This window comes from Trichomycterus rosablanca, chromosome 7, assembly GCF_030014385.1.
Source record: "Trichomycterus rosablanca isolate fTriRos1 chromosome 7, fTriRos1.hap1, whole genome shotgun sequence".
Taxonomy (NCBI): domain Eukaryota; kingdom Metazoa; phylum Chordata; class Actinopteri; order Siluriformes; family Trichomycteridae; genus Trichomycterus; species Trichomycterus rosablanca.
This window is the reverse complement of record NC_085994.1, coordinates 36,379,925-36,405,552: the sequence shown is the minus strand read 5'-3', so window position 1 is coordinate 36,405,552 and position 25,628 is coordinate 36,379,925. Positions and strand designations below refer to the sequence as shown.

Here is a 25,628-nt window from a genome sequence, read left to right as displayed (position 1 = left end):
TACTGTATAAAACGTGTGTGTGTCGATGTATTCTGATATAAACTATATTATGCCCCTGTCCCATCTTCTTCTCCCCTGCATTTCCCCTCACACCATATCTTGCGTTCTCATTGGATGTTCGACATAGCACTCATTGCCAGTCGGGCAACTCAGATCCAGATATTTGACAAGCTAGATATCTCTCTTTAGTCGCTTGGCGAGCAGCTCGGATCGAGTTGTTGAGTAGTTCACACACAGCGATTGAGAGCCGAGTTTCGAAAATCAAGGCAAAAATCATGTAGTGTGAACAAGTATTGACTTTATTTGCATTGGCATAGTTCGAGTCACTAAAATTACTGCCCTAGTTTGAATTAGTAAAAGCACTGGCTTAGTTTGAGTTAGAAGTATTAGTTTGCACAAATTGTTGCCTTTTACCATCCTGCTGCTTTTTGTTTAGGCTATTTATTTAAGTACTGCAGTAGTACAATAATAATATAGAAGAGTAAAAGTTTGGTAAAGCGAAAAAGTGAAAGGAAACCTCAAATAAATTTTCAAATAAATTATTTTGGAATGAAGACCAAAAAACTCGGTTGTCCACATACTTATAGGCAAATAGCATGTGTTTCAATAATCTATATTATAAATATATATCTGATTTATGTGATGTGCCCTATAAATCATACAACTGAAACTATACGAATATACACACTAAATAAATATTATATAAAATCAACACTGAGTTTGTTGATTTTTCTCTGTATGGTAATACCCTGTATTAACCCTGTATACCCTGTAGGTGTGTAACCTTATTACAATAATAAAAGCAAACATTTGGGTGGATCATCCTACAAAAATCATACCCATAGTCACAGGGGTTTGTTATACAGTAGTACCCGTTGAGAAGAGCTGTTTTTTAACAGCCAATAAAAATTTTAATGTTTAAAAATACCTGTTTAATATTTAATTATATTTAAAGAATGATGGTAAAGCAGGTCATACATATTTAATGTGCAAGTGACGTTGTAATATCCTAGCCTGCACTTTTTGACGTTAAAATAAAGCATTTGCTGTTGGTTACAGATATTTAAAGGTTGGATTCCCTGAATCAATCATGGTGAGTATAGATTTATTTTATTTTTTTAATAATTTACCAATTTTTAAGTCTAATACAAAAGACTCAATGCTTTACAATTCATTATGTGTTTGGAAAAGTTTTAATTTATATGCATCATATTCAGGGTTGAGTGGGGCTTATTAATTGGTTTGAGGTTGCAAATATAGTTTTAACCCCTATGTTAGGAAACAGACTTAGTATATAGACTTAATAAGAAAGTTCTCCTAATTTAGACTTTAGGCTTTGCCCTTGGGGTTGCCAGAAATTAGTTAAACAGAACTTTTGTTAGTAATAACTTTTTATTAGTACTTTTTCATGTTTACACAGTTAGATAAAAAGTTCTTGGTGGGGGTAGCTAAAAAAAGTCCTAAACCTATTGCCCACATCCACGGTGAGTGACCACATGCTTAAGGTATAAGCAAAAAAAATTTACCCAGAAATTACTGTACTAAAAAACTATGCCAATAATCACCAGCTATACTGATAGTAGGTACAGTGTTGTTGGGATTAAATATCTCACCATCTCTCCTTAATATATACTTCAGGTTATTGTGGCCAAAAGTATTTATTTTTGTTTTATTCAATCATAAAAACTCTTTTCTAGAAGCTTGTGTCCGTGTGATCAGCAACCCTTCAGTTGAGCATCAAGGTGTTGGTTTAGACGCAGGAGCTTTTCTCTTGTATAGTATTATAAACGGCACTTAAAGCAACATTTAAAAAGCATTCCAGATACAATAAAAGCTTTAATTATATTTCCATAGTCATACTTGTGCTCAGTGAAATGTGTGTAATCAAACAAGCCCTATTTGTATTGGCACAGAGAAGTCAGCAGCTGCAGATAATTACACTTACTGACAAATAATAAGACCAAACCAAAAACATAATGATGGTAAAAATGTTTATAATATTTAAACTTTATACACCTGACTGCAATTGTATGTGTTTTTTTGTTTGTTTGTTTGTTTTATAGCCATTTAGCCACTTTTATGTGATCACGGCTGCATGCTGGCTGGTGTCGGTGCCCAAAGGTACACACACACACACACATACACACACACACTCTCACACATATATTTACATATACAGTTATTTATCTATGTATCTATACATTGAAAATGAATTTACAGTTCAATTTAAATATACATATAAGAGACCTGTTTATCATGGCTGTCATGTTATTTAAATGATCTCTGCATCAGTTCTTTCAAACTTTTGGGAGGTTTTCTAAAAAAAGGATTGATTAGAAAATAATGGATTAAAAATTTACATACAGCAACTTTAAAGTTATTGTTCCTGGTCATGACTGATTATTTTTTACAACTGTGGTCTCTTGGTAGTAAGAAAAAAGGTCAGAAAGAAAAAACAAACTGTCACCTTATGCATCTGCACCTTTCTGAATAATCAATTGTATTTCAAAAACCACCAAAAAACTCTGGTCTGCTATGCATTAGAAGCTGCTGGATCATGGTCAAGTCAACTTTTGTACTTGCATGGACTTAATCGAGACACAGGAAATAAATCGCTGTGTCTGCTTTTTAGTTGTTTAAATGATCAGCAGGGACAGGGAGCTGGGGCTTTTTCTTGCATGGTAACATCTTAGCCCATGACAAGATGTTAGTCCCTTACAGGTGTATTTAACTCATTTAAAAGACTTACAATATAATTTAAATACACAACATTTCTTTATTATTATGAAATTTGTGGCAACCACACACACACACCTTGTTATTCACATGTCATCTCTAGATATGACTGAATGTCAGGATCCCAAAGATTTTTCCAACCACACAATGGACACCACCTGGACAAACGAACAGTGCATTAAGTGCACATGCCAGCCTAGATCAATGATGTGCTGTCAACTGTAAGTACACACAACACACACAACACAGCAATGCACAACATGAGACATGTTTTTAAACTCAATTCTTTTTCGTTATTTACTTTTATACTTTTGTATACTTTGATTTACACAAAAGGATGTATTTACTGTATATGCAGAAACAAAGATATGTGTAAAGATTGAAAGTTAAAGCACTGAAAGGTGGCACAGGGGTCTGCTATGCTTATGTGCCTCAACTCCTGAGTGTCAGCAGGGTCACAGGACTGGCGGGGTGCTCATCAGTCACAGCTGATTTCTTGTCGCTGCAACATCTTAAGGGACATAAGATATTAGGTAGTAGCGTTATCTTCTGTACATTAATCTGCTGCTGGCTGGAGTTGAAATGCGTCTTTACTCACCATAAATAAAAAACATTAGTACTTCATTGTAAAGTCTTTCTTGAAAATTAGAGCTTTAAGACATTTGGTAAAAATTCCCCCACTCCACCCCTTACTTTACTGATTAAAAACAGACAACCCCAGGCAACATTATCAAAATGCACGGGATGCACCTCTTGATTTCTATCCTTGATTTCTTGATTTTTAATTAACACATTACTTATTATTATATTGCATAAAAGGTTACATAAAATGGGGCAGAGAATTTATGACATTGTAGGCCACGTCAGCAAGTTTGAATCTCAGAGGTGTTGCCGACTTGGCCAGGCTTACAACAGACACTACTGGCCGTGTCTGAGGGCGGAAAGGCTGGATAGATTCTTGATGTCTGCTTGAGGTGCCAGAAGAAGTGGTGGGGGATTCACATGGGGCGTAGCGTGACTCTCTATACACAGTACACACTGGTTGGCAGAAGTACACAAAGCCGTTACTAATATGATACATTGGTGGTTTTAATGAGGGTAGAATTGTAGACCAAATAATACAACTATTTTATTTTCTTAGATTAAATATAATACAATATATATTTTTTTATTTTACAAAGATTCATTTAATAGTTTTAAATGAGCAGTTCAAACTAATCTCTCATTCATCTGCTTATTTGCAGGTTGCCCCAGTCCGTGTCCACAGGCTGCACTCTGAAGAATGATTTTAATTCATGCTCCTATAAAGTGATTAAAAATGACTGGGACATAAACTGTGAAATTAGTTTTAGCTCAGACATGATTTTCAGCAATAATCGTCACATGTGATATTAGATGATCTGTTGTGCATAATCAACAGGTAGAATCTTTGAGGGTTTGACAGGCTAGTCATAAATAAATTAATCTCACATAAAGCGTTCATTAGAATCACTGTTTCATATTCTTACATTAATTGATTCATTCATTTACTTTTCTTGGTCAGGGTCCTGGTGGGTTTGGTGCCTTCTAAATACACGTAGGATATGTGTCATGTGCTGCACTGCTACAGATTTCTGTGTGGTGACAGTACGAGCATGCTCACACTTACAAAAACAGTAGATTACAAAACATTTTGGTGTGTGTAGCTTGTTGTGTAGCAAGGGGCCAAATGTATGAAATTTTTAGGGGACCCAAGGTTAATAGTACCACACTCCCTTCAGTTGCAGTTAATAAGTAATTGGTGCAAATAAATAAATGAATGAATTAATAAATAAATCTGACAAAAAGGGCTCAAACAAGACAAAGACAATATCTGAACAGACCAATGCTTGAGACTGAGCCAAGTAAATATACTAATAATATCAAGACTCCGAAGCCCTACATTATTCCATTTAAAACTCATGGACGGTAATATAGAGTAATAAGAGTGTTACTTCTTATTATTACAGCTTTATCAAAACCCACTTTTCTGTGAAGAATTTTAACAACATGCGTTTAATTTCCTGTGGGGGTTGACGATACAACACTGTCAGAAACCTTTGGGTAAAATAGATAAGAAGAATCATTTTCCCATAAAATTTCTGTATCAGGCTGCATGTTTTTAGTTTTAAAAAAAGTTTAGATTCATCAATAGTTTCATAAGTTGAAGGAAATAAAATAAAGGTTGCATGTGCAAAAGTTTGGTGTGTGTGTTTTTTTTTTTAAGCAGATTGATTAACCATTAATTAAACATTGGGAGAGACAAAATCTCCAGGGGAGTGGAAGGGTGGGGGGTTCCTGTCATTCTAAAACATTTCCTCCCTATCAACAACTGATGCTGTCTAGTGCACTATGATTTTGTTTGCATCTTAATTAATGTTAAAATTAAAGTTATTTCAGAATGAGTGTACACTGTAGATTTAGTGTAGTGTGATACAGATTTTACTCAGCCACATTTATTATTCTAGTCTTGGAGTGTTGTGCTCTAGCTTTACATTGGGACAAATTAATGATCCTTTATCTGCTGTGACATGCTGTGAATTGTTTTTGCGTCTGTTTAATTTAATTTTGGTTTGATGTGAGAATCCAGTCCATGTTTTGCTTTTATTTCAATCAATTTTTCGCTCTAATGTGAGAATCCACTCCGGATTTTCACTATTATTTCAATCCATTTTCCGCTGTGATTCAAGAATCCAGTCCGTGTTTTTGCTTTAATTTCAGTCCATTACCCTCTGTGATGTGGGAATCCAGTCCGGGTTTTACGTCCATCCTGCAGAGGCGCGGTGGCAAAACAAAAGCGAGTCGGACATGATTTCGCAGCGCGGTTAATATCGCATACGTTTCATTTTGACAACTTTATTTAATTTATAACATTAATTATTGTATCTGGAGACGCTAATAATGGTAATATGTCATGAGGAGACGCCGCGTTGATACTAAGGATTAAAAAAGTAAGTATGCTAACCTGTTTAGCTACACGGGCTAACGCTAAGCTAACGTGTTAGCAGACGCAGTGGTTCATTTTTTGACAGGATTCAGTCAGAAGACTTTTTTTTTGTATTTTATAATACATAATTAAGTATTTTCTTTTGATATTTTACTGTGGAATAAATACAGCCCTCAATTACATTTACCGTTGCGTAGTTTCATACGAACATTTCACACCATCCACAATCCACCATCTATTTACACTCACTGAGCACTTTATTAGGTACACCTATTGGTATGTACACTCATTTATTATTTTATAAGCTACACCTACAATACAGACGAACTTTGTGGGTATACAATTACTGACTGTAGCACATCTATTATTTTGTACACTGTGTCACTGTCTTGTACTCCGTTTTTCAATCTAAAGAGACCCCCATTAGTACCCCCACTGACCAGATGATATTTGGGGGGTGGACCCTTCTCAGCACTGCATGGTCGTGTGGTCTGAGTGTATCAGATGCAGCAGTGTTGTTGGGATTTTAAGTAGTGTTTAAACGTACTTTATTCGTATTTTATACCTTTTTATTACTAAAACTCGTTGTAGGTGGACAGTTAGAGACTAGAGCTATTTTTAAGCACAGTGTTAATCTTGCTTTAGTCTTTTGTCAGTGGACACTTTATAATCACAGTAAAGCGGCACGGTGGCTATGTGTCGCCTCACAGCAAGAAGGTCCTGGGTTTGATCCCCAGGTGGGGCAGTCCGGGTCCTTTCTGTGTGGAGTTTGCATGTTCTCCCCATGCCCGTGTGGGTTTCCTCCGGGTGCTCCGGTTTCCTTCCACAGTCCGAAGACGTGTGGGTGAGGTTAATTGGAGATACAAAATTGTCCAGGACTGTGTTTGATATAACCTTGCGAACTGAATAACCTTGTGTAATGAGTAACTGCTGTTCCTGTCATTAATGTAGCCAAAGTGTGAAACATGACGTTAAAATCCTAATGAACAAACAAACTGATCACAGTAGGCTGTTGACTTTATATTTTTGGTTGGAGCACCATTCTCCTCTCAGCTGTGTCATTGGGGCGTTTAAAACTCTCAACAACACTGCTGCACCTGATACACGCATATCAGTAAAACACACTACCCAAACATTGTAGTAGGGCTGTCGCGGTGAAAGAATTTCCCCTTGCGATATTCAGCCTGTCTTAATATCGCGGTATGCGGTGATATCGCCATTTTTAATTTTTTTTTTTTATTTAATTTATCTGGATTTTAGAGCTATATAAACAAGCTTTATTGTTAGGCCACGATTCGGTATATTATTGCTTTATAATGACAAAGATGAGACAGCTTTAAGACCAATGAAATGCATGTTTAATGTTAAATACAGAACAGAGCAGGGATGCGCGTCTTTTCTCTATTAAAAAAAGGTTTAAATTAAGCTTCTAGGCTAGATATGCACTGTGAAACGAAAAAAAAAAAGAGTTTAGGCTAAATATTTTAAATGCACATCTAATCAAAATATGGTTAAAAAAAAATTGAATAAAGAATAAAGTCTGTAAGAGTTTAAACCTGCGATATCATGCGCGCTAGAAGAACCAACATGTTCACCTGATGTGGTTTAGAGAGGATCTGAGTGGGGTAGTGATGTTCCCGACGTTACCGATGTTGCGCTAATACACATGTACTGTACCTGCATGCGACTTTACACAGCAGAGGAAATCTAGCCTGGTTATCGCGCCACTATTAACTATCTATTTAGTAGGTATAATTAACATAACAATATATACTACATTTTAAGTTATTATTCGTTTCAATACATTTTTATTCAACGAAAAAATTCATTTAAATCATGCCAGCAAGAGAATATTTGCAGGCTGCAATGCCATATTAACCGTCATTAAGTGTTTTAGTACGCCAAGGCTGTTTAAATGTCGTCTAAATTACAAGTATTTTATTGAGTGTGAACTCAATTTAATCATTAATAAACTTGCCTATAATTCCTGTTCCGATTGTTTACATTTTAAAACACAAAGCCTGAAACTCAGCAGCAACGGATGCGAACAGTTGGCAGGAAAATGACGCTCTTAGCTCATTTTCATTATGAATTTATTTAACATTTAATACGCCCGAATGTAAGCGTAAAACAAGATGGACCCTGCAACAACAACAAAAAAAGAGAAGAAAGAAAAAACGTGAATATCGCGGTGATGCGGTTGCTTGGCATGCCCTGCGGTTGGCTGGTCTATACCGCGATATTTCAAAATTGCGGTTAGCGCGACAGCCCTACATTGTAGTGCTGAAAATGGTCCAGCATTTGTGCAGCCATCTACTTAATCACTGGAACACAATCTATTGCACTTGGACAGCCTCACTCCAGTGGCGTTTCTGTTTGAGCAATCAACGGTTTGCTCAAGTGTGGATTCACAGATTTGAAAACATACCATGTCATAGGGTACAGTGCAGTAGTAAATGGACATATGCTCATCTCTTTTGGTTGACCATTAGAGTGAAGAAACTTTAATAATTACAGATTCAATCAGGTGCAGCAGAAACTACCCACACTTAGAGCTACAAAGATTTACTTTTCTATATTATTGATTTGGTGCCTGATCCTTACATGAACATTTCTGTCTCATTATCCCAGCTTATGATTGCGCTGTACAGGCTCTCTACTCTTGGAGTCTTTGGAGCTCCCACGCCTGCATAGACAAACATGTATCGCGGCAGTGGAGAGCGGGATTTTCAGACGTCGGCCCGACGCATGGGCACGTCACTGCTCTTCCAGCTGTCTGTGCATGAGCGAGAACTGGACCTGGTATTTCTTGACCACAGCTATGCAAAGCCTTGGAATGCACACCCAGATGCCAGCAGTGCCAGGCCTACCAGGATGCTGTTCATCACACCACGCCGCCAGGCTGATTCCTCTATGTAAGTGATACCCTAGCTAGAGCTTCATATAGGTTAATAAGTGATGTGTGTATTTTTTGGGTGTAAAAGCACTATCAGTAATTGCATTACTTTGTTTAATCCCTTGATATTTTGTCTATTGCTTATAGACCAACTACAATACATTTATACAAATTTTGAAGGATTTTATTCGAAATCCGAGACTACAGGTTGGACCTATAGTCTAGTAACACAGACTGGCTAAGGTTCACATAATGCTATGCACTTTGTGTATTTGTAAGCCCAGACAGGATTCAAACCCCTTGGGAACTTGGGCACTGCTGTTACCAGCAGTATGGCTGGTATTAGCTTAATTACCATCTAGAAGGTAGAAAAGACCTTAAATTGGTTAATGAAAGGGGTGTAGTCTAGTAGTCTAGTGCAAGCAGCAACTAGACACACTTTGCCTTAGAGAGTGTAACAGCTTAACAAAGTTTTGACATTTCCTATTTCCAGGGAAAATTCTGATGTGTCTATTGATGTGGAAACAGTCACTCCCACTCCGATGCCTCTTTATGACAACCAGAAAGCCCGCGGTGTGATGAACGAGTGTGAACGGCACGTTCTGTTTGCACGAACCGTTGCTGAAGGACCTCCACCTCCAGACGACTGGGAAGAGCATGTTAACAAGTAAGAATAAGATTGTGTTTGTCTTCATCAGGCTGCACATATTTATTGTTTATTGTTTTCACCCCTTTTTACATTGCTGAAAGTTTATTTATTTATTTTAATTCCCATGTCAGCTAGTATATTTATATGGATGGGCAGAATAGTTAGTTATACATAGTGTATTTCTAGATTATTTAATGATGACCAAAGAAATAAGCCCATGTCTGACAGCGGAACAGCACAGCTGATTTGTCACAATAATCGGGAACATATTAGTCTGCTTTATAAATGTAGCAACATGCACATGCATGTCAATCAAGCTGATCTGCAAAAGTGAACGATGAAGGACGTGGGCTGTGTTCTAATTAATAAAGTAATGTGAGAGAATTACGTGTAGTGACCAAGCAGTCATATGAAGCTATGAAGCATTTAATTAGACCTGACTTTTAAAGAGCTAAATAAAATGCAACAAAACCCCACGTTATCATTTTCTTTTAAATTTTTATACTGACTAATATTAGACATAATATGGGTTTTGATGCTTCCAGCAGGCATAGAACAAGTTCTAACAACAGGTATATTGTACTGATAACACTTTTTTCTTTTTCTTTCTAGAACTGGTTGGACCCTGGCTCAAAATAAGCTCTTCAATAAAGTCCTGAAGGCCTTGCAGGCTGAGAGACTGGCAAGGCTGGCAAATGAAAGTGTGAGTAGCCTAAAATTGAGAATGCATTTTTGAGATGTAGCATTTATTAAACAGCTGGTAATGCAGAGTATCAATTATGGCAGCTAATGATTTACCAGCGAACCAACACCATTGTTCAATTAACATTGTTGGTTAAACTTATTTTTGTTTTCTTTCTTTCGACTGCTCCCGTACCTAGGGCTCGTCACTGTGGAATGATTTGGTTCCTTTCTTGATACAACTCTTTTATTTTACCCGAGCTTAGGGCTGGCACTGACAAGTGCACCCCCCAATAGCTAAGCTGTTAGCCCCTCCTCTTTAAGACATTGTCAATCATTTCTGTGTAGATGCACCAACAGCCCAGCACATTTTACAACTGTGCCAATCGGGCACCATCAACTAATGACAACCAGTTATTGATTAAACGAATGTGGCAAAATTGACATCCTTGTAGTTTTGGTAAACCTGTCAATATTAAGCAAGAGGAAAAAAAAGCTTTACATGTTTTGTTTCATTTCATTTTCATCTGCTGCTTTATCCTAGTCAGGGTCACGGTGGAGTCAGGGCGCCAATCCACCATAATGATTTTCTAAATTGATATATACTTATGTTTTTCAATATGTTTTTTCTTTTTACAGGTGTGTAACGAGCCCGTCTTGCGCAGGATCGCCGTGGATAAATGTGCCCGAAAGGTTCGGCATGCACTGGCCAGTGTGAACTGGGATGCCAAGCTGACCCAGTGGCTTCACAACACTCTGGTGGAGTCTCTGAGCTTGGCCATGCTCGCTGCATACTTGGATGTCCTGCAGACTCTCAAAAGCAAAGTAAATACCTAAATCCCTAAACTGGACTATGATCGATTTCAAATGAATGTTTCAAGACTTCAGCTCACTTCTTCTCCTCTCGCTGTGTGACTTGTTAGGTTCCCTCTTTGATTGAGCGGATGCTTCCAGCGTCGTCCACCAAATCTGGTGCAGCAGTGACTGAGGCACTGTCACTGCTCTTAAAACGACCATGGGACCCGGCTGTGGGGGTGCTGTCCCAGAACAAACCGGTATGCACAAAGTAATACATCTTTGGTTCATTAAAACAAAACTGTCAGTGTTTTGCTTTTAATATGAATTGCTTTGTGTCAGCTTGGATGACCGTTGGTTTACATGGTGTGAAACTATGACAATAACTATGACTATGGGTTGCATTAATCATTATGACTACATTAAAAATAACTGGCAACTTGAACGCACAAACAAACATTAAACTACACAAGATTCACCCCAATAAAAATACATTATTGAAAACGTACAGACCAAGTTATCTACACTAGATGTATAATAGGTCATTCCAGATACATATCCTGAATGAATGCCTAAAGTACATCAGAGAAAGACAAAGACTACACACACTCAATACATTAAAATAAATCCTTACCCAAGATACAGAAATAATCCTCAAACTCCTCAATAATACAAGACCAATAAAACTAGCATATAACACTGATTCCTGCTAGGAATATCATGGCGTTATACAAACGAACATCAATCATTACAAATCGCAGGTTACAGGAACCAGGAGAGCAGCCAGTCTTAGTGCGAGGAAAAGATTTTATTCTATACATACTGCAAAGACTAAAAGCTGGTCTAGACAAGTCAACTACAAACTTACATAAAATGGAGTATATGCAGCATAGCACTTGTGGCACAGAGGCACTAAATCATTACTTATATGGTGTAATCAAGTACAAACCATCTGTGATCGGACTATTACACGGAGAGAAGTTAAACTGTTAGATAGAACTATAAATGAAGACTGCTGGTCATAGCGTGTGTGTGTGTGGAGTGGAGTGGGTATTTTGATGCTTTAGTCACTGCAGTGTTTTTATCTGCTGATCTGTGTGTTTTAGAGTAAACTTCCTGGTTCCCCTTTGATCCTGATTTGTCCATCAGGACCGAGCGTTCCCGTCTTCTCTACCTCCCGCCGGATGAGATTCTGGCAGTCACAGCTCTCCTGTTTAGGAAAGGTAAATCAACTCGCATGTAATCGTCTCTGTCGTTCTGTCTCTCACTCTCTCTTGTCTTTTGAAAGAAATCGGGTTTAATGAATAACTTCTTTTTTAAGGTCATTCCTATAAACACCCATGTGGGCAGTGGAGCTAACATCAGTGTCAGTCAGTGTTTGGAGCACATGATCGGCACTGTCAGGGGGAAAGTTATTGAGGTAAACCTTCATTCACATGCCTATTTGCAGGGCTTAACATGAATTTGACAAAATTCGGATCACTATAATCTCTCAGCGAAGTCCTTTTTTGTACCGGCTTCATGTTCACGTTTTAAAACCGCTTTATCCTGGTCAGCACCATTGGGGATTCAACACATTCTTTATTGGGGACAGGTCAGGACTGCAGGCAGGCCAGTCCAGTACCCGTACCTTCTTCTTCCCGAAGCCACGATACACATTTCCACTGTGTGATGGTCTGTCCTGGATGCCTCCGAGCCCAGAGAAGTCGACGCCACTTCTGGACATGGTTAACATAAGGCTTTTTTGCACAGTAAAATTTTAAGTGGCATTTGTGCATGTAACTCTGTATTGTAGAGCTTGACAAAGGTTTGTCAAAGTAATCCCTCACCCATGTGCTTATATATCTTGATGCAGTGCCGTCTGAGGGATCGAAGATCACGGGTGTTTAGCTTAAGCTTGCACTCTTGGCCTTTACACACTGAAATTCCTCCTGATTCCTTGAATCGTTTAATGATATTATGCACTGTAGAGGGACAAATATGCAAATCCCTTCCAATATTTCTTTGAGGTACATTGTTCAATAATTTTCTCACGCATTTGTTGACAGACTGGAGATCCTCTGATCATTTTTGCTCATCAAAGACTCAGCCTTTTCTGGATGCTGCTTTTGTACCAAATCATGATTACAATCACCTGTTGACACCTGTTTGGAATCACATCAATATTTAGTTGTTATAAATATTATAACAATATTTTTTTTTACCTCATTACTAGCCCTAAATTTCCCCTGTCCCAACTTTTTTTGGAATGTGTTGCAGGCCTGAAATGCAGGAATGGATGTTTATTAAGAAATGAAATGAGTTAAACAGATAAACATGAAATATCTTGGGTTTAAACTGTCTGCAGTCAAATAAAAGTCAAAGTAAATGTAAGGAACACTGCATTTTTATTTTATCAGCATTCTCCATACTGTCCCAACTTTTTCTGATTTGGGATGTACATCACTGAAAGTGTTTTGAGGTTTTTGCTGATGATTACATTCTCAGAGCTTGTTGTTCAGTGATGGAGGATTAATTACTTTTTTCCAGGTTCACAGTCACTTTCCCCATAAACCACTCATCCTGGTTGGCTGGAATGTTGGCGCTCTTATCGCTTGCCATGTAAGTCTCTGTAAACGTCAGTTATGATTTCTTCATTATGCCCTCTATTGAGTGAATATGAGTTGTAATGCAGTTTTCTGGTTGCAGGTTTCCGTTATGGAGCATGTGTCTGCAGTTGTGTGTCTGGGATTCCCTCTCCAAACAGCCAATGGACTTAGAGGGGTATTGCTTATTAACGTAGAATACAATGCTTGAATTATTTATACTTATAAAACATTCCTTGTAGAACTAAACAAAATGCTTATTTAGAACTAATAACGTTCATTAATTAGTGTTTTTTTTCTGCTGGGCAGGATGTGGACGACCCCATGTTGGATATGAGGGCACCTGTGCTGTTTGTGGTGGGTCAGGCTGCGTTGCAGTGTAGCTTAGAGAACATGGAGGAGTTCAGGGAAAAGATCAGAGCAGACAACAGCATGGTGATCGTTGGAGGGGCTGATGACAACCTCAGGTGTGTTTTGGTATCTAGCCAGGCGAGTGGGTTTATGTGTGTGTATGATTATTATTTTATATAATGATTAAAATGTATTTTATACCTGGGCTGGGTTTTACTGATTCGTTTTAAAGGAAACACATCATAGTACTCGTTCCTGTCATTTTATAGCAAATATCAGTTAAAAATTGTGTACTTTTTTCATTGTTGCAGGATCGGTTCCTCAAAGATGAAATCTGAGGGCCTGACGCAGACTATGGTGGATCGCTGCATTCAGGTTAAACCTCCCTTTCTCTTCCTGTATTAAAAATTACAAAAACGCACGTGTTACTATTAAGCTAATCGCATCTAATCAGAATCTATTAATCAAATCCCGCTTTGCTTCCTTTAGGATGAGATAGTGGACTTCCTGACTGGAATACTGATGCGAGCAGAAAGCTCCGGTCTCACCTCGGGAGAAACACGGGACCTTGATGCAGAAAAAAAGAAGAAACCACGCCGTGAGTTACCATTTGACACTGAGAGGACACGCCCGTCCTCACCTGCCATCAGGGTCCCAATCTCCCCCTCAGGATCTGAGGTAAGAGCCAAGGTTGTTTTTTCTTATTTATGTTAAGGAAAACTATTATGGTTCTATGATATTCATTCCATTTTCCTGGTCAGGGTTGCAGTGTGTCAGGCTTCCCCAGAATCACTGGGTAAAATATAGTGAAACAGCCTGGACTGGACACGATCCATCACGGGCCTAGGTCAACCACCCCACAGACATAGCCAATCATGTCTGTATGTAGTTCTCCCACCGGCTGATAGCACCACTGTGGATTCAAACACTGGATCCCAGTGATTAGTGGGTTAGCACGATTTACCATTCCGCCACCTAAGCACCTCGATGGCCATAAGTATGTGGACATCTGAACATGAGCGTGGACATCCCATTTTAAAACCATGTCTGTTAACAAGCTGTGTCTGTGGAAATATGTGCCTATTTAGTCAGGCACTGCTGTTGGACAAAATGCACTGATGCTCATCCCAAAAGTGTTCAGTGTGGTTGAGGTCAGGGCTCTGCGCATGCCTGTTGGTCCACACCCAGCAAACCATCTCATTTACATTTTTGGCATGTAGCAGACGCCTTTATCCAAAGTGACTTACATTACAGTTACAGTATACAGTCTGAGCAGTTGAGGGTTAAGGGCCTTGCTCAAGGGCCCAACAGCAGCAACCTGGCAGTGGTGGGGCTTGAACCACCAACCTTTGGATTACTAGACCACTAGGCTACAGCTTGCCCATGTCATCATGGAACATGTCATATTTTTCTCTGCGACCCACTTTTTTGGCTCAAGGGTTTGAAAAACGCTGCTGTAGACAGCTCCAAAGAGAAAATCTGATTGCTGAAGGTATTGAGTGTTTGTCTTGGTGTGTTTTTTGCAGGACATGTCCAGTGTGTGCAGCAGTCCCACAGCCAGTCCCAAACCCAAGAACACCACTCTGTCACCAGCTCAGAAATCGAGTCTAATCACCGCCACGCAGCTCCTCAAAACACACATGCAGAGATCAGGAATGATGCTCACACACAAACAGGCTCAAGGTGTGCAAACACGATACACAAAACTAGACAGACCTGCAAATCTACTGGTTCTCAGGCTGTCCACGTACATCCGCTCGTGCTGCATGAATGTAAGGTGGTAATTTACAGCACCACTGAATTCTCATTTTCATTTGTGAATTTGCAATGCAACTAATTTCACACTCGTGTTCAGGTCTTGTTGCATTCTCAGCCACTCCGACGAATCAATCGAATCTCCTCTAGTTAGCATGTGATCATTTTTCTTCTTAGATTTCTGGTGCATTCCAGTTCTTCTTCTAGTTCTCGTGTGTATGCGTGTTTCCTTTCTGTTCTGGTCTTTCCCCCTTTACTCTGTGCCTTTGTCTTCCATCTGCTCCAGCTCAGTTCGCTGCCTTTATGAAACAGAACATGCTGGTGAGGAAGACTGTTTCTCCTGGCAGCTCTTCCTGTCTGTTTGGTAAGTACGCCTGTACGCCTGTCTTTTCTTTTTCTCTGCCATTCTTCTCACCTCTTGACTCCTGACTTTTTATCCATACTTGTCTGTAATGAGAGATTTTTCTAGCTTTAACGATGGCGATGCACAATGTACTCATTCTTTGCCTTGGCCCTTCATGAGAGTTTTGTGTGTGTCGTGTGTCTGTAATCCTGATTGCAGGAGCAATGCAATGCATTAAAAATTTACATTTCGGGGGTGCCTTGGTGGTGGTGTATTATATTTTGCTATCCACTCCTGTGGAAATGTGGGTATTTGAGTACAAATCTCAGCTCTGCTAAAGGCCTTGCCGCATGCCTAGCAGAGGAGAGAGCCTATTGTGTATGGAGAGACATGCTATGCCCTCTGTCAACCACCCATTACTTGTGCAGGCAACAGAGGTCACATTTGCAGCGGCAATGAAGAACCCTATTGCCCTCCCTCACTCAGACACAGTCATTTGTGCCTTTTAAGATGCCTGGCCAGGCTGAAAGCATTGAAGAGATTTGTTCATGAAGGCTTAAACTGTCAGTTGTGGTGAGCTAGCATCCTAGATTACTGTACCACCCTAGCGCAGTCCAGTTGCACTCTAGTCTAAAGTTTATGAATGCCTAGTCAGTTTATTATGACGTCTGCCCCGTGTGCTACAGTGCCCGTTTCCGGAGACCAGATGGAGGGTTTGGAGCAGAATGAGCCACGCCTACATCTGAAAAGGAAGCAGACACCCAGTCCCACAATTCCCATGAAATCATCAAAAAGGGCCAAAATCAAGGTCACCATCGTGTCCCATGGTGAAGCAGGTGCGACGGCACCTTCTTCTGCCCAAGAAGGTAATAACACTGTGCTTAGTTCACTAAGACGAGACAACAGCTGTTTACAGGTTACTCTGTTGCACAGGTAACAATAAAGTATACTATAAGGCCAAAAGTACGTGGACACCTGACCATGAGCATGCACATTCAAAACACATATTGTTCTATGCAAAGTTTTGTCCCCTCTATCAAATTCAGTGTTATTTCTTTATTTTAATTCAGAATTAAGGTTTACATGCTACAGTTAACATGCAGGGGGTGGGGTGGTTGTGTATGCAAACGTTATAGTACATATACATTTAATGTATACATTTCTCAATGTTTCACTCAGCAAATGCATTAGCAGAAAATGAATTTTCTTCTAAATTTTCATTAGAAGATACATGATGTTCCACCATGCATTAAAATAACTTGTTATCCTTTTATCTTTAAAGTAGGAGCGTCTGCAAAGCCTCTCACAGCCACTATAGGACAGACATTATCGGGGACCAAAGACCTTACTGGACTGTTGACCTCACAAAGGTTTGTCTGCTTAGAAATGCATCAACAGACAGACAAATTCCTTCAAGTGCTTCTCCAGATGCTGCGTCTTTGTCATAATAATCTGATATTAATGTATGATGCATTTTGTTGGTGTGTGTAGATCTAGCACCCTGACGGACGTCTCCGGTGGTACTTCCTTCCACAGTCTACAGGCCTCCACCGCCCAGGTCCAGACGTCTGCACAAGGTAACTCACTAAGAACTACAGCTTGTTGTGTCTTGTAAAAATGAAAGACGTTATTGTAACGTGTGATTTCTGGTAGTTTTTGACTCTGGTGGTGTTTTTTTTGACAGCTACTCCAGCTTGTAGCCTGTTGCACGGCCTAAGTTACAACCTTCAAGAGATCAACACCAAATCCCCGGGCCTGCCCACCAGTTCACAGGTATGAGCCCAAAACTTACAAAAGAGCTAGAGAAAGGTCTGTAGCTAGATACTCAATAAAGACCAAATTAAGAAAGTAAGGAAACATCTTCTGTTTGACAATTCTGTGCTCACATTATTAAAGAACAGCACTTTAAGGTGGGTTTGTCGTAAAAAGGGCAAATCCAATTCCAACTGTTAAGTATGGTGGAAAATAACCAGGAGATTTAGACTAAAATGTGTACAGATGAAACAGAAGGGTTGAGTAAAAGCCCACAAAGTACATTTATCAGGTTTGAACATCTGTTGTGGTCTTATGAGAATGGCATGTTAGCCAGCAGAGGATATTTACCTCTATGGGATTTGTAACTGCTATTATATATTGCAGTTTGTATTTAAATCAGCTAGCACACCAGCGCCGAGATTCTGAGCTCCTGGGTTTGAATCTTGGCTCTGCTACCGGTCGGCTAGGCACCGTCTAGCCGGCACAATTGGCTAATTCATGCAGCAGACAAAATTGGCCTTTGGTTTGCTGGGTGGGTTATCAAAGCTGTGTGTAAGGAGTTTGGTTGCCCAGGGTGTCTGTACAGAAAGTGGAGGAACGCAGAACTGGGGGGCGTGGCTCTTCGTACACGAAGCCGACTGAAGTATGGATGAATAAGAAGGAATTGGTGGACTGCGCACACATCGGAGGGAGTCCTTCGGGGTCCCCAGCAGCGGATTGGCTATGCTAAATTGGGAGAAAAAGGGGGTAATGTATAAATAAAATCAACTGATTTCTTACAGATGGTCTTACATTGATGATGTTTGCATCCTGTAACTGTTTGTTGACTTAAATTGACTGTTTATGGCTGCAGATTGCTGATATCTAGTGGGGGCATTTTGACCAGAGTACTGACCAGATAACAGGCTTTATATTTATTCCATAATTTCACAAGGAACTGCACTGTGTATACATATACACATTTGCACTTGGATATAATAAAATGATTTCTAACTCTAAACTTTTCTTTCTACAGAGCTATATTTAATATATATTTTTATTTCTGTTTTTCCCTCTCTCCCCCTCTCTGCCTAGGCTCCAGTTGCCAAGTCTCACGGACAGATGTTAACCTCTCTCAGTCCAGCAGGTGGCACTCTAGTCCGTGCTGTTCCTGTCGTCTCCGCTGGTTCTGCCGGGACTAAGAGCACAGCCATCCACCAGCTTCTCACCAACGGAGGTTTGGCCAAGCTGGCCAACAGCTTGCCGGGACTGGCCCACGTTGCCAATCAGGGCGCTGGTACGTCTTTATTGACGCCACGCTCAAACAAACAGAGGCGCCCACGCTGAGTGGGGTTCGGGGTGTTACCGTGATTGCTGAACGAAGCACAGAATAGCATAGCAACTGGGCTAACTGGGCTACCCATCAAGCAGTGAGGAGCTAGAATAAATATTGTTACTGATAAACAGGGCGGGACTAGATTGCTTGAAGAATACTGTGGGCAAAAGTATATGGACACCTGACCTCGTGCTTGTTGGATGTCCCATTTTGAAACAGCCTCTACACTGCTAGAAAGTCCGCAAGATTTTGGAGTGTGGCTGTGGGAATCTTAGTCAATGATGTTAAACAAGAAGTGCAAGAGCATAGACGAGCACATACTGGTACACGTTTCAGGAGTCTTAGTTCTTGCGAGTTTTCTAACCACAGTGGATGTTGCTAAAACACCCAAATTGAGGTGTCTGCATATTTTTAATCATATTGTGTATTTGCTGGAAAAGAAGCTGTTGAATACAGAGTAGAAACATCATGCTACCACTCATATTGGGGAATGTTGTGCCAGTTTAAACAAAACAACACGTCGATTAGATCAGTAACTATAATTTTATGCTTTATATTTTCATAAAACGAAAAAAGTTTATTGCCATAAATAGAAGTAAAAAACATTACAGATAAATCGTTTTACTGCCATCTGCTTTGTTTTTGTCTTTCCCCACTGTTCTCATTTTGTTAATATTCTTCTTTGTTTTTATTTTGTCCTTCTGTTGTTTTGCTTTTGTGTCACTCACAACTGCCTACATTAAATTCCCAACATCAAACACAAATGTGCATCTGTCTGTTTCATTTCTTTATTCTTATTTTCTTTCCTTTGCTTTGATTGTGTACAGAAGTGAACGTGTTGCATTTTCTTTTTTTTCTTTTTTTATTTAGCGCGTCCAATTTCATCCCATCTATCATCCTCTCATTAGTGCGGATTCCTGCTCCTGATTGGGGCTGACGAGGCCGTTCCACGCCTCCTCCGAAACGTGCACAGCCAATCGACCGTCTTATCACCCACACTTGACGAGTGTAGCGTGGCAGAGTACTGTGCACGGAGGATCACACACCCCGCCACACCCCCTCCCGTCTCCATACAGGCGCCACCAACCAGCCAGCAGAGGGCGCAACCGCCCCAGTCCTGAGAGAGCATCCCCTACGGTCTCAAGTCCCGCCCCCCACCCGGACAACAGGCCAATCGTTGTCCATAGCCGCCCAGCCTCGACCGTGAAGGCAGAGCTGGATTCGAAACGACGCTCCTTCGAAATCCAGCCCTGGTTGCAGCGCGTGTCTTTTTACCGCTGCGCCACCTGAGCGGCCAACGTGTTGCATTTTAATAGAATTTTTATTCTCTTATTTTGTTTCCTCATTTTCTGTTCGTTATGGTTCTAAGTTGCTTGCTGTATTTTAACGTGCTTTTATTCATTCATCCATTTTCATGTTTTTATGTCATGGTGGGTTAGTTTCCCCAGAATCACTGGGCACAATGCAGTAACACAAACCTGGACGGGACACCAATCCATTGCAGGGCCTCTACAACATATAGCCAATCATGTCTGTATATACTATGGATGCCTGATTGGGCAATATCACCACTGGAGATTTAAACCCTCAATCCCAGCAGTAGTGGGCCAGCATAATTTACAGCTGCGCCACCCAAGTGTCTTAGATGTGCATTCATAGAAATCAAAGGTTGATCAATGAAATCAATGATTGGCCGGACCAGGGTTCCTCATAACTGGTGCAATTATGACCTCTGCTGGCTGATTGATGGCGTCTGCACTGGCGTCTGATTGATGGTGTTGGCTCTCAGTGCACAGAGCTGGTCCGCATATGGACTCGTGCAAGTGAAAAGAGGCAGTCGGTACTGATCATGTGTCGGAGGGGGCGTGTGTCAGTTGCGAAGCGTAATGCAACAGGGTTAATTGGATATGACTAGATTTGGAGGAAAATTGGGGGGGGGGGGGGGGGGATTGGAGAAAAGAAAAAAAAAGGTTTAAGTAATCACATAAATGACATGTTTGCTAAGACAGTCCTGGGATTTGAATTATTCTTGCTACAGCACTTCCTTCAGTCATAGGATCGTTTAGCCATTTAACAAGAGAGTCTGCCATGGTTTCATTTAGGAGTAATAAAATGGGGGTGAAGAGAAAAGCTCTTGGATGTGTTTCAATCATGTGACTGGGAGGAGGACGTGAACAATTTGTTTAGTTTATCAGCATTTGTTTTATTGTGTTCTCCAGACATGTTCTAATGTACGTCTACAAAACAATGTCTTAGTTACATAACTGTGCATAACAAGTACTGACTGTGCTACTATTATACACGTTATGGCCAAAAGTACGTGGACACCGCTTCTAATTAGTGTATTGGCTACACCCATTGCTAACAAGTGTATACAATCAATTCTATGAAGTTAATTAAACACTACATAGCCAAAAGTATTTGGACCCCCAAAAACATCTTATTTCAAAAACAAATTAAAATAGAGTGACCTCTATGTGATATTTTCAGCTATAACAACAACCACTCTTCTGAGAAAGTTACTCACAAGCGTGTCTGTCACTGATGTTGGTCATGAAAGCCTCAATTGATATTCCAGTTCATTCCAAAGCTGTTCATTGGGTCTGAGCTCAAGACTCTGTGTAGTTCACTGGAGTTTCTTATAACCGAGCTATTCATGTCTTTATAGACTTTGCTTTGTTCACAGGGCCCAGTCATGCTGGAACCGGAAAGGGCCTTCCCTAAACTGTTGCTGCAAAGTTGAAAGCATGTTTAATTCCTTTATATTCCTTTATATGAATGCTTCACAGAGCACAAATCAGGGTTTATCAAGACACACTTTGACTCTAATGGTCTGCACTAAGCCCTAATCTCAGCCCCACTGAATAGCTTTGAGATGAATCGCAACATCGATCGCGGCCCACAGACACACTCCAAAATCTTGTGAGGAGCCTTATTACCATAGTGAAGGCTGATATAGCTGCAACTCCATATAATACCCATGGTTTTGTAATAAGATGTTTAAAAACCTCATGGTTGTGTTTTCATCTGTTTGGCCATGTAGTGTATATTAACAAAATTGTATTAGACATGGGTTGTGACCACTGGTCAGGCTTCAGTGTTTTAAATACAGTTAAGCAGAAGTATATAAGCTCAATTCTGGTTTCTTCTCAGCCTGCTCTACTCTGTGGTATTTATATGTTTATGTTCAACAGGTCTGAAAGCCCCAACTACAATAACAGTAACACTGAGAGGCCAGCCGGGTCGAGTTCAGGCTCTGGGCCACGCCACAGCCATACTGCCGCCCCACAATGCACCTGAGCACCAGGTAGGCATATAGCTTTATCTATACACAACAGTATGAAACAACAGTAAAAAAAATTTCTTGTTTCGGCTGCTCCCGTACATAGAGCTCGCCACAGCCGATCATTCTGTTCTGCATGCCCTTCTTAACACAACTCTCCTTATTTTATCCAGTCTTTATAGCCCATTGGCAGGAGATCCTTAAAATGATTTGGCTTTTTGGCCCTCCCCTCCGCTCAGCCAATCATTTCTGTTTGTAGACGACTGACCGGCTAATAGAGCTGCTGAGAATCACACCCTGTATCTCAGGGGTAGTGAGCTAACATGATTTATTGCTGTGCCACCAGAGCACCAAAACAATACTAAACAAATATAATGATCAGAAGTTCATATATCAAACAAGATTTCTTATTATAGAATTTAAATAAAAAGCGTTTTTATTTTTTATTTATTTAATGAATGAATTTTTCTCCGATTTTGTCCCAATTTAGTCTAGTCAAATTGTCCTCCGCTGCTGACCCCACCCACAAATTCCGGTCATCCCTCCCTGCAGGCACTGCCAATTATGCTCGCTAGATGGCGCCCAGCCGACCGAGTTTCGAACCGAGGAGTTCAGAATCTCGGCGCTGGTGTGCTAGCGGAATGTCTCGCTGCGCCACCTGGGCACCGTTTTAATTTTTTTAAGATTAATTCCAATTTTTTTTTAAATATCAACACCAAATTCATTTGTAAATTAATACCAATACCATTTATGTTGTAAGTTTGGGGATTTGTTATTACAAAATAAAATGCTTTTTGTCATGTTTTTTTAACTTAATGCACATACAGTGTAAATGTGTTAGTTTAGGAATATTTAGCTCTGCTGCAGGACACTTTAGTAAATTAATCCAGAATAATATTTCATGTAAATCTAATTCTGTGCTCTGACCGGCGTGCAAAATACTTTTTTCTCACCTGCCATTTCTTATTTTATTTATGTTTGTTATATCAGACCCAACTGTTAGTGATGTATGTCGTTACTTATCTCCACTTCACTGTTTATCACAATTGCAGCGTTTTTATTTTCCGCTCTGAAATCAATGAGTTTTATTAGAGCAGTTGCCGTGGTAACGATCTGTATGGACCACACAGGGTAATGAAGAGCTGATTATTTACTTACAACCGCTGACAAGTTAAATTACATGCGGTGCCATCACGCCCATTCAAACTCTGGCCACGTGGCACCTGGGTTTTTTGAGTTTTATAATTCTCTATTTTCGTTTATTTGAAACCAGTTTGGATTTTGGAATTCATTTGAAAATATTAACATGGAGAGTTTGTTTATTTTCTTGCAAATAAATTATAGAAATAATATTACAGGTGATAAATACATGGGGATTAAAGACTTGGTAAATAAGTAAAGGTGTTTGTGTATGAGAGGGGTCCATTTTCAAAATAAAGCCCCTGAAGAATAAATGCAGGACGCCCCCAATCACACTGTTGCCACTCTCACTTTTGGATGAATTACTTTGGATTTGGATGAACCAAATTAATGGATTTAGAGACACTTTTGGCAAATTTCACAGAGCTGATTGTTTGGTTGGTGTGTCTGCATCTCTATGTGAATCTATCTAGATTAGAGAGAGATTCATACAGGAAAAATTCACATCAATTTTAAATCATTACATTTAATTTCAGTACAAGCAGCAAATGTTCCAAGGTTATTAGGAGTACCATTTGTGGAAGCATCAAATATCACGGGTGGTTCTAATACCACAGTTTGAGAATCACTGTGTTAGAATTTTCAAATGAGTTTGTGTTACTGGTTCCTACAATACTAGTCATTCTTGTTGTAGTCTAAATGTCCCATCACCCTTAAGTCTGACTATTAATCTGTCCTAATCTTTCGATCTGTTTACTATTTCTTCCAGTGACCATAAACTTGATGACCAATGATGACCATCTCCATGCTGAAGCTCTTGGAGATGCAGCACATGATGTCTTCACCTGTGCACTGATACCCTGCACAGATCTAACACACGGTTGTGTGTGTGAAAAAGTAATTGCCCCCTCTTTCTGATTTCCTGTCAGGTCATGTCACACTGTGTGATTTCAAAATGTTAACAAAACATCAAGAAAGACTTGAGTAAAAATGCAACAGATTTTGAAAAAAAGCATTTTATTATTTGTTTATAATTTATTCCACCCTTGTGGAACAGTAGTTGCCCCCAATAGGATTGAATCACATTTTGCAGCGATGACTGTGACTAAATGTCACTGTGGAGAAATTCTAGCTCCACTTTTCTTTACAGATCTGCTTTTAATCAGACGTCCCGCTATTTTTAGGGATGGACATATGATTTTTTTTACAAGACTTTTGGTTGTAAATCCATTCCTCAATAACAGTAATTCATTCTGGTCCTGATGCAGCAAAGCATTTCTATCTTGTTTGACTATTGGTATACCTCTCCTAATATAAAATGCTGTTTTTGTACAATCCTTTCAGTTTTAAGTTATCTCTCCATAGAACGTTATTGCAAAAGGTTTTACTCCTGAATAGATTTACCAGTATTTGTGTTTCCTCCAGCTGATATTGTTGCTCTCACTGTGATTCCCTGGAGTCTTACAAGCTACTTGATAACCCTTTCCAAAATGATAAATGTTACAGTATATGGGCAAAGTTAAACCCCTCTGTTTTACTCTCATCAATTGTCCACAAACACTCACTCACTTTCTTAACCGCTTATCCAGTTAGGCTCGCAGGGGGGTGCTGGAGCCTATCCCAGCTTTTCAATGGGCGCAAGGCACACAGTAACACCCTGGACGGGGCGCCAGTCCATCGCAGGACAGACACACATACACCCATTCACCTATAGGGCAATTCAGTGTCTCCAATTAACCTGACTGCATGTTTCTGGACTGTGGGAGGAAACCGGAGCTCAAAGGTTTGACAAGTTAGATTTAAAGGAGGTCCAGTGATTGGCAGAGCCTTGACCATTAAACCACAGAGCCATTAACACCTATGAGATGAATTGGTTTGTAAATTGTGAACCAGGACTAAACATGAGGGGTGATATTCGTGTTGGAAGACTTGTTCCTCTCAAAAATCAAGCTCATGTTCTACAAAATGTTCTGTGCTTTTACTTAAGTTCTCTTTGTGTGTGTTATAATATTTTATTGTAATTTATTTCATCCTGTGGAGGTACACATGCAGAGAAAATCAGAAAGGGGGCGATTCCTGTTTTACACAACTCCAACTGATCGCACAGCGTTTCTGGCTAACATGTTTAAGCCTGAACTGAAGAAACATCTTTTCACTGAAGTACTGATTTTACCAGCTGTGCTATTGGTGGAGTTTTGTGATTCAGTATTTTCCAATGAACGATTACAAGTCTGAGTCGAGGTCAGTTAATGGGAATGATACTGATTAATGCTGACACTGCAATACGTTTATTACAGTCTGGATGTAAGTTACCACAGAGCATCATTATACTGTTCATCTGTGTGTTTATATGATGTCAAATAAACTGTATAGAACAGA

The 25,628-nt window shown here is 39.8% G+C and overlaps 1 protein-coding gene across 7 annotated transcripts; it reads left to right on the top strand.

The window, feature by feature from the left end:
• Positions 1-5,541: 5,541 nt before the first annotated feature.
• Positions 5,542-25,628, top strand: kansl3 (KAT8 regulatory NSL complex subunit 3). 7 transcript variants are annotated; one of them, XM_062999326.1, is made up of 22 exons: positions 5,542-5,705; positions 8,353-8,616; positions 9,091-9,264; positions 9,859-9,949; positions 10,567-10,752; positions 10,851-10,982; positions 11,829-11,945; positions 12,044-12,142; positions 13,252-13,323; positions 13,411-13,485; positions 13,617-13,774; positions 13,970-14,033; positions 14,148-14,336; positions 15,185-15,341; positions 15,700-15,777; positions 16,443-16,622; positions 17,039-17,126; positions 17,248-17,333; positions 17,441-17,529; positions 18,586-18,787; positions 22,021-22,133; positions 24,019-25,628. In XM_062999326.1, the coding sequence occupies exons 2-22, from the start codon at positions 8,402-8,404 to the stop codon at positions 24,019-24,021; spliced, it is 2,568 nt and encodes an 855-aa protein (XP_062855396.1). In that variant the 5' UTR covers positions 5,542-5,705; positions 8,353-8,401; the 3' UTR covers positions 24,022-25,628. The 7 variants fall into 7 exon arrangements, with proteins under 7 accessions (XP_062855396.1, XP_062855397.1, XP_062855395.1 ...); XM_062999327.1 differs by having other exon boundaries at positions 8,333-8,616; positions 17,042-17,126; XM_062999325.1 differs by having other exon boundaries at positions 8,333-8,616.

Coding starts and splice junctions, on each gene's coding strand:
- kansl3 (XM_062999326.1), top strand. CDS start 8,402: ATGTATCGCGGCAGTGGAGAGCGGGATTTTCAGACGTCGGCCCGACGC. Junction 9,950..10,566: donor CAAGGCTGGCAAATGAAAGT/GTGAGTAGCCTA, acceptor TTCTTTTTACAG/GTGTGTAACGAGCCCGTCTT. Junction 13,324..13,410: donor GCGCTCTTATCGCTTGCCAT/GTAAGTCTCTGT, acceptor TTCTGGTTGCAG/GTTTCCGTTATGGAGCATGT.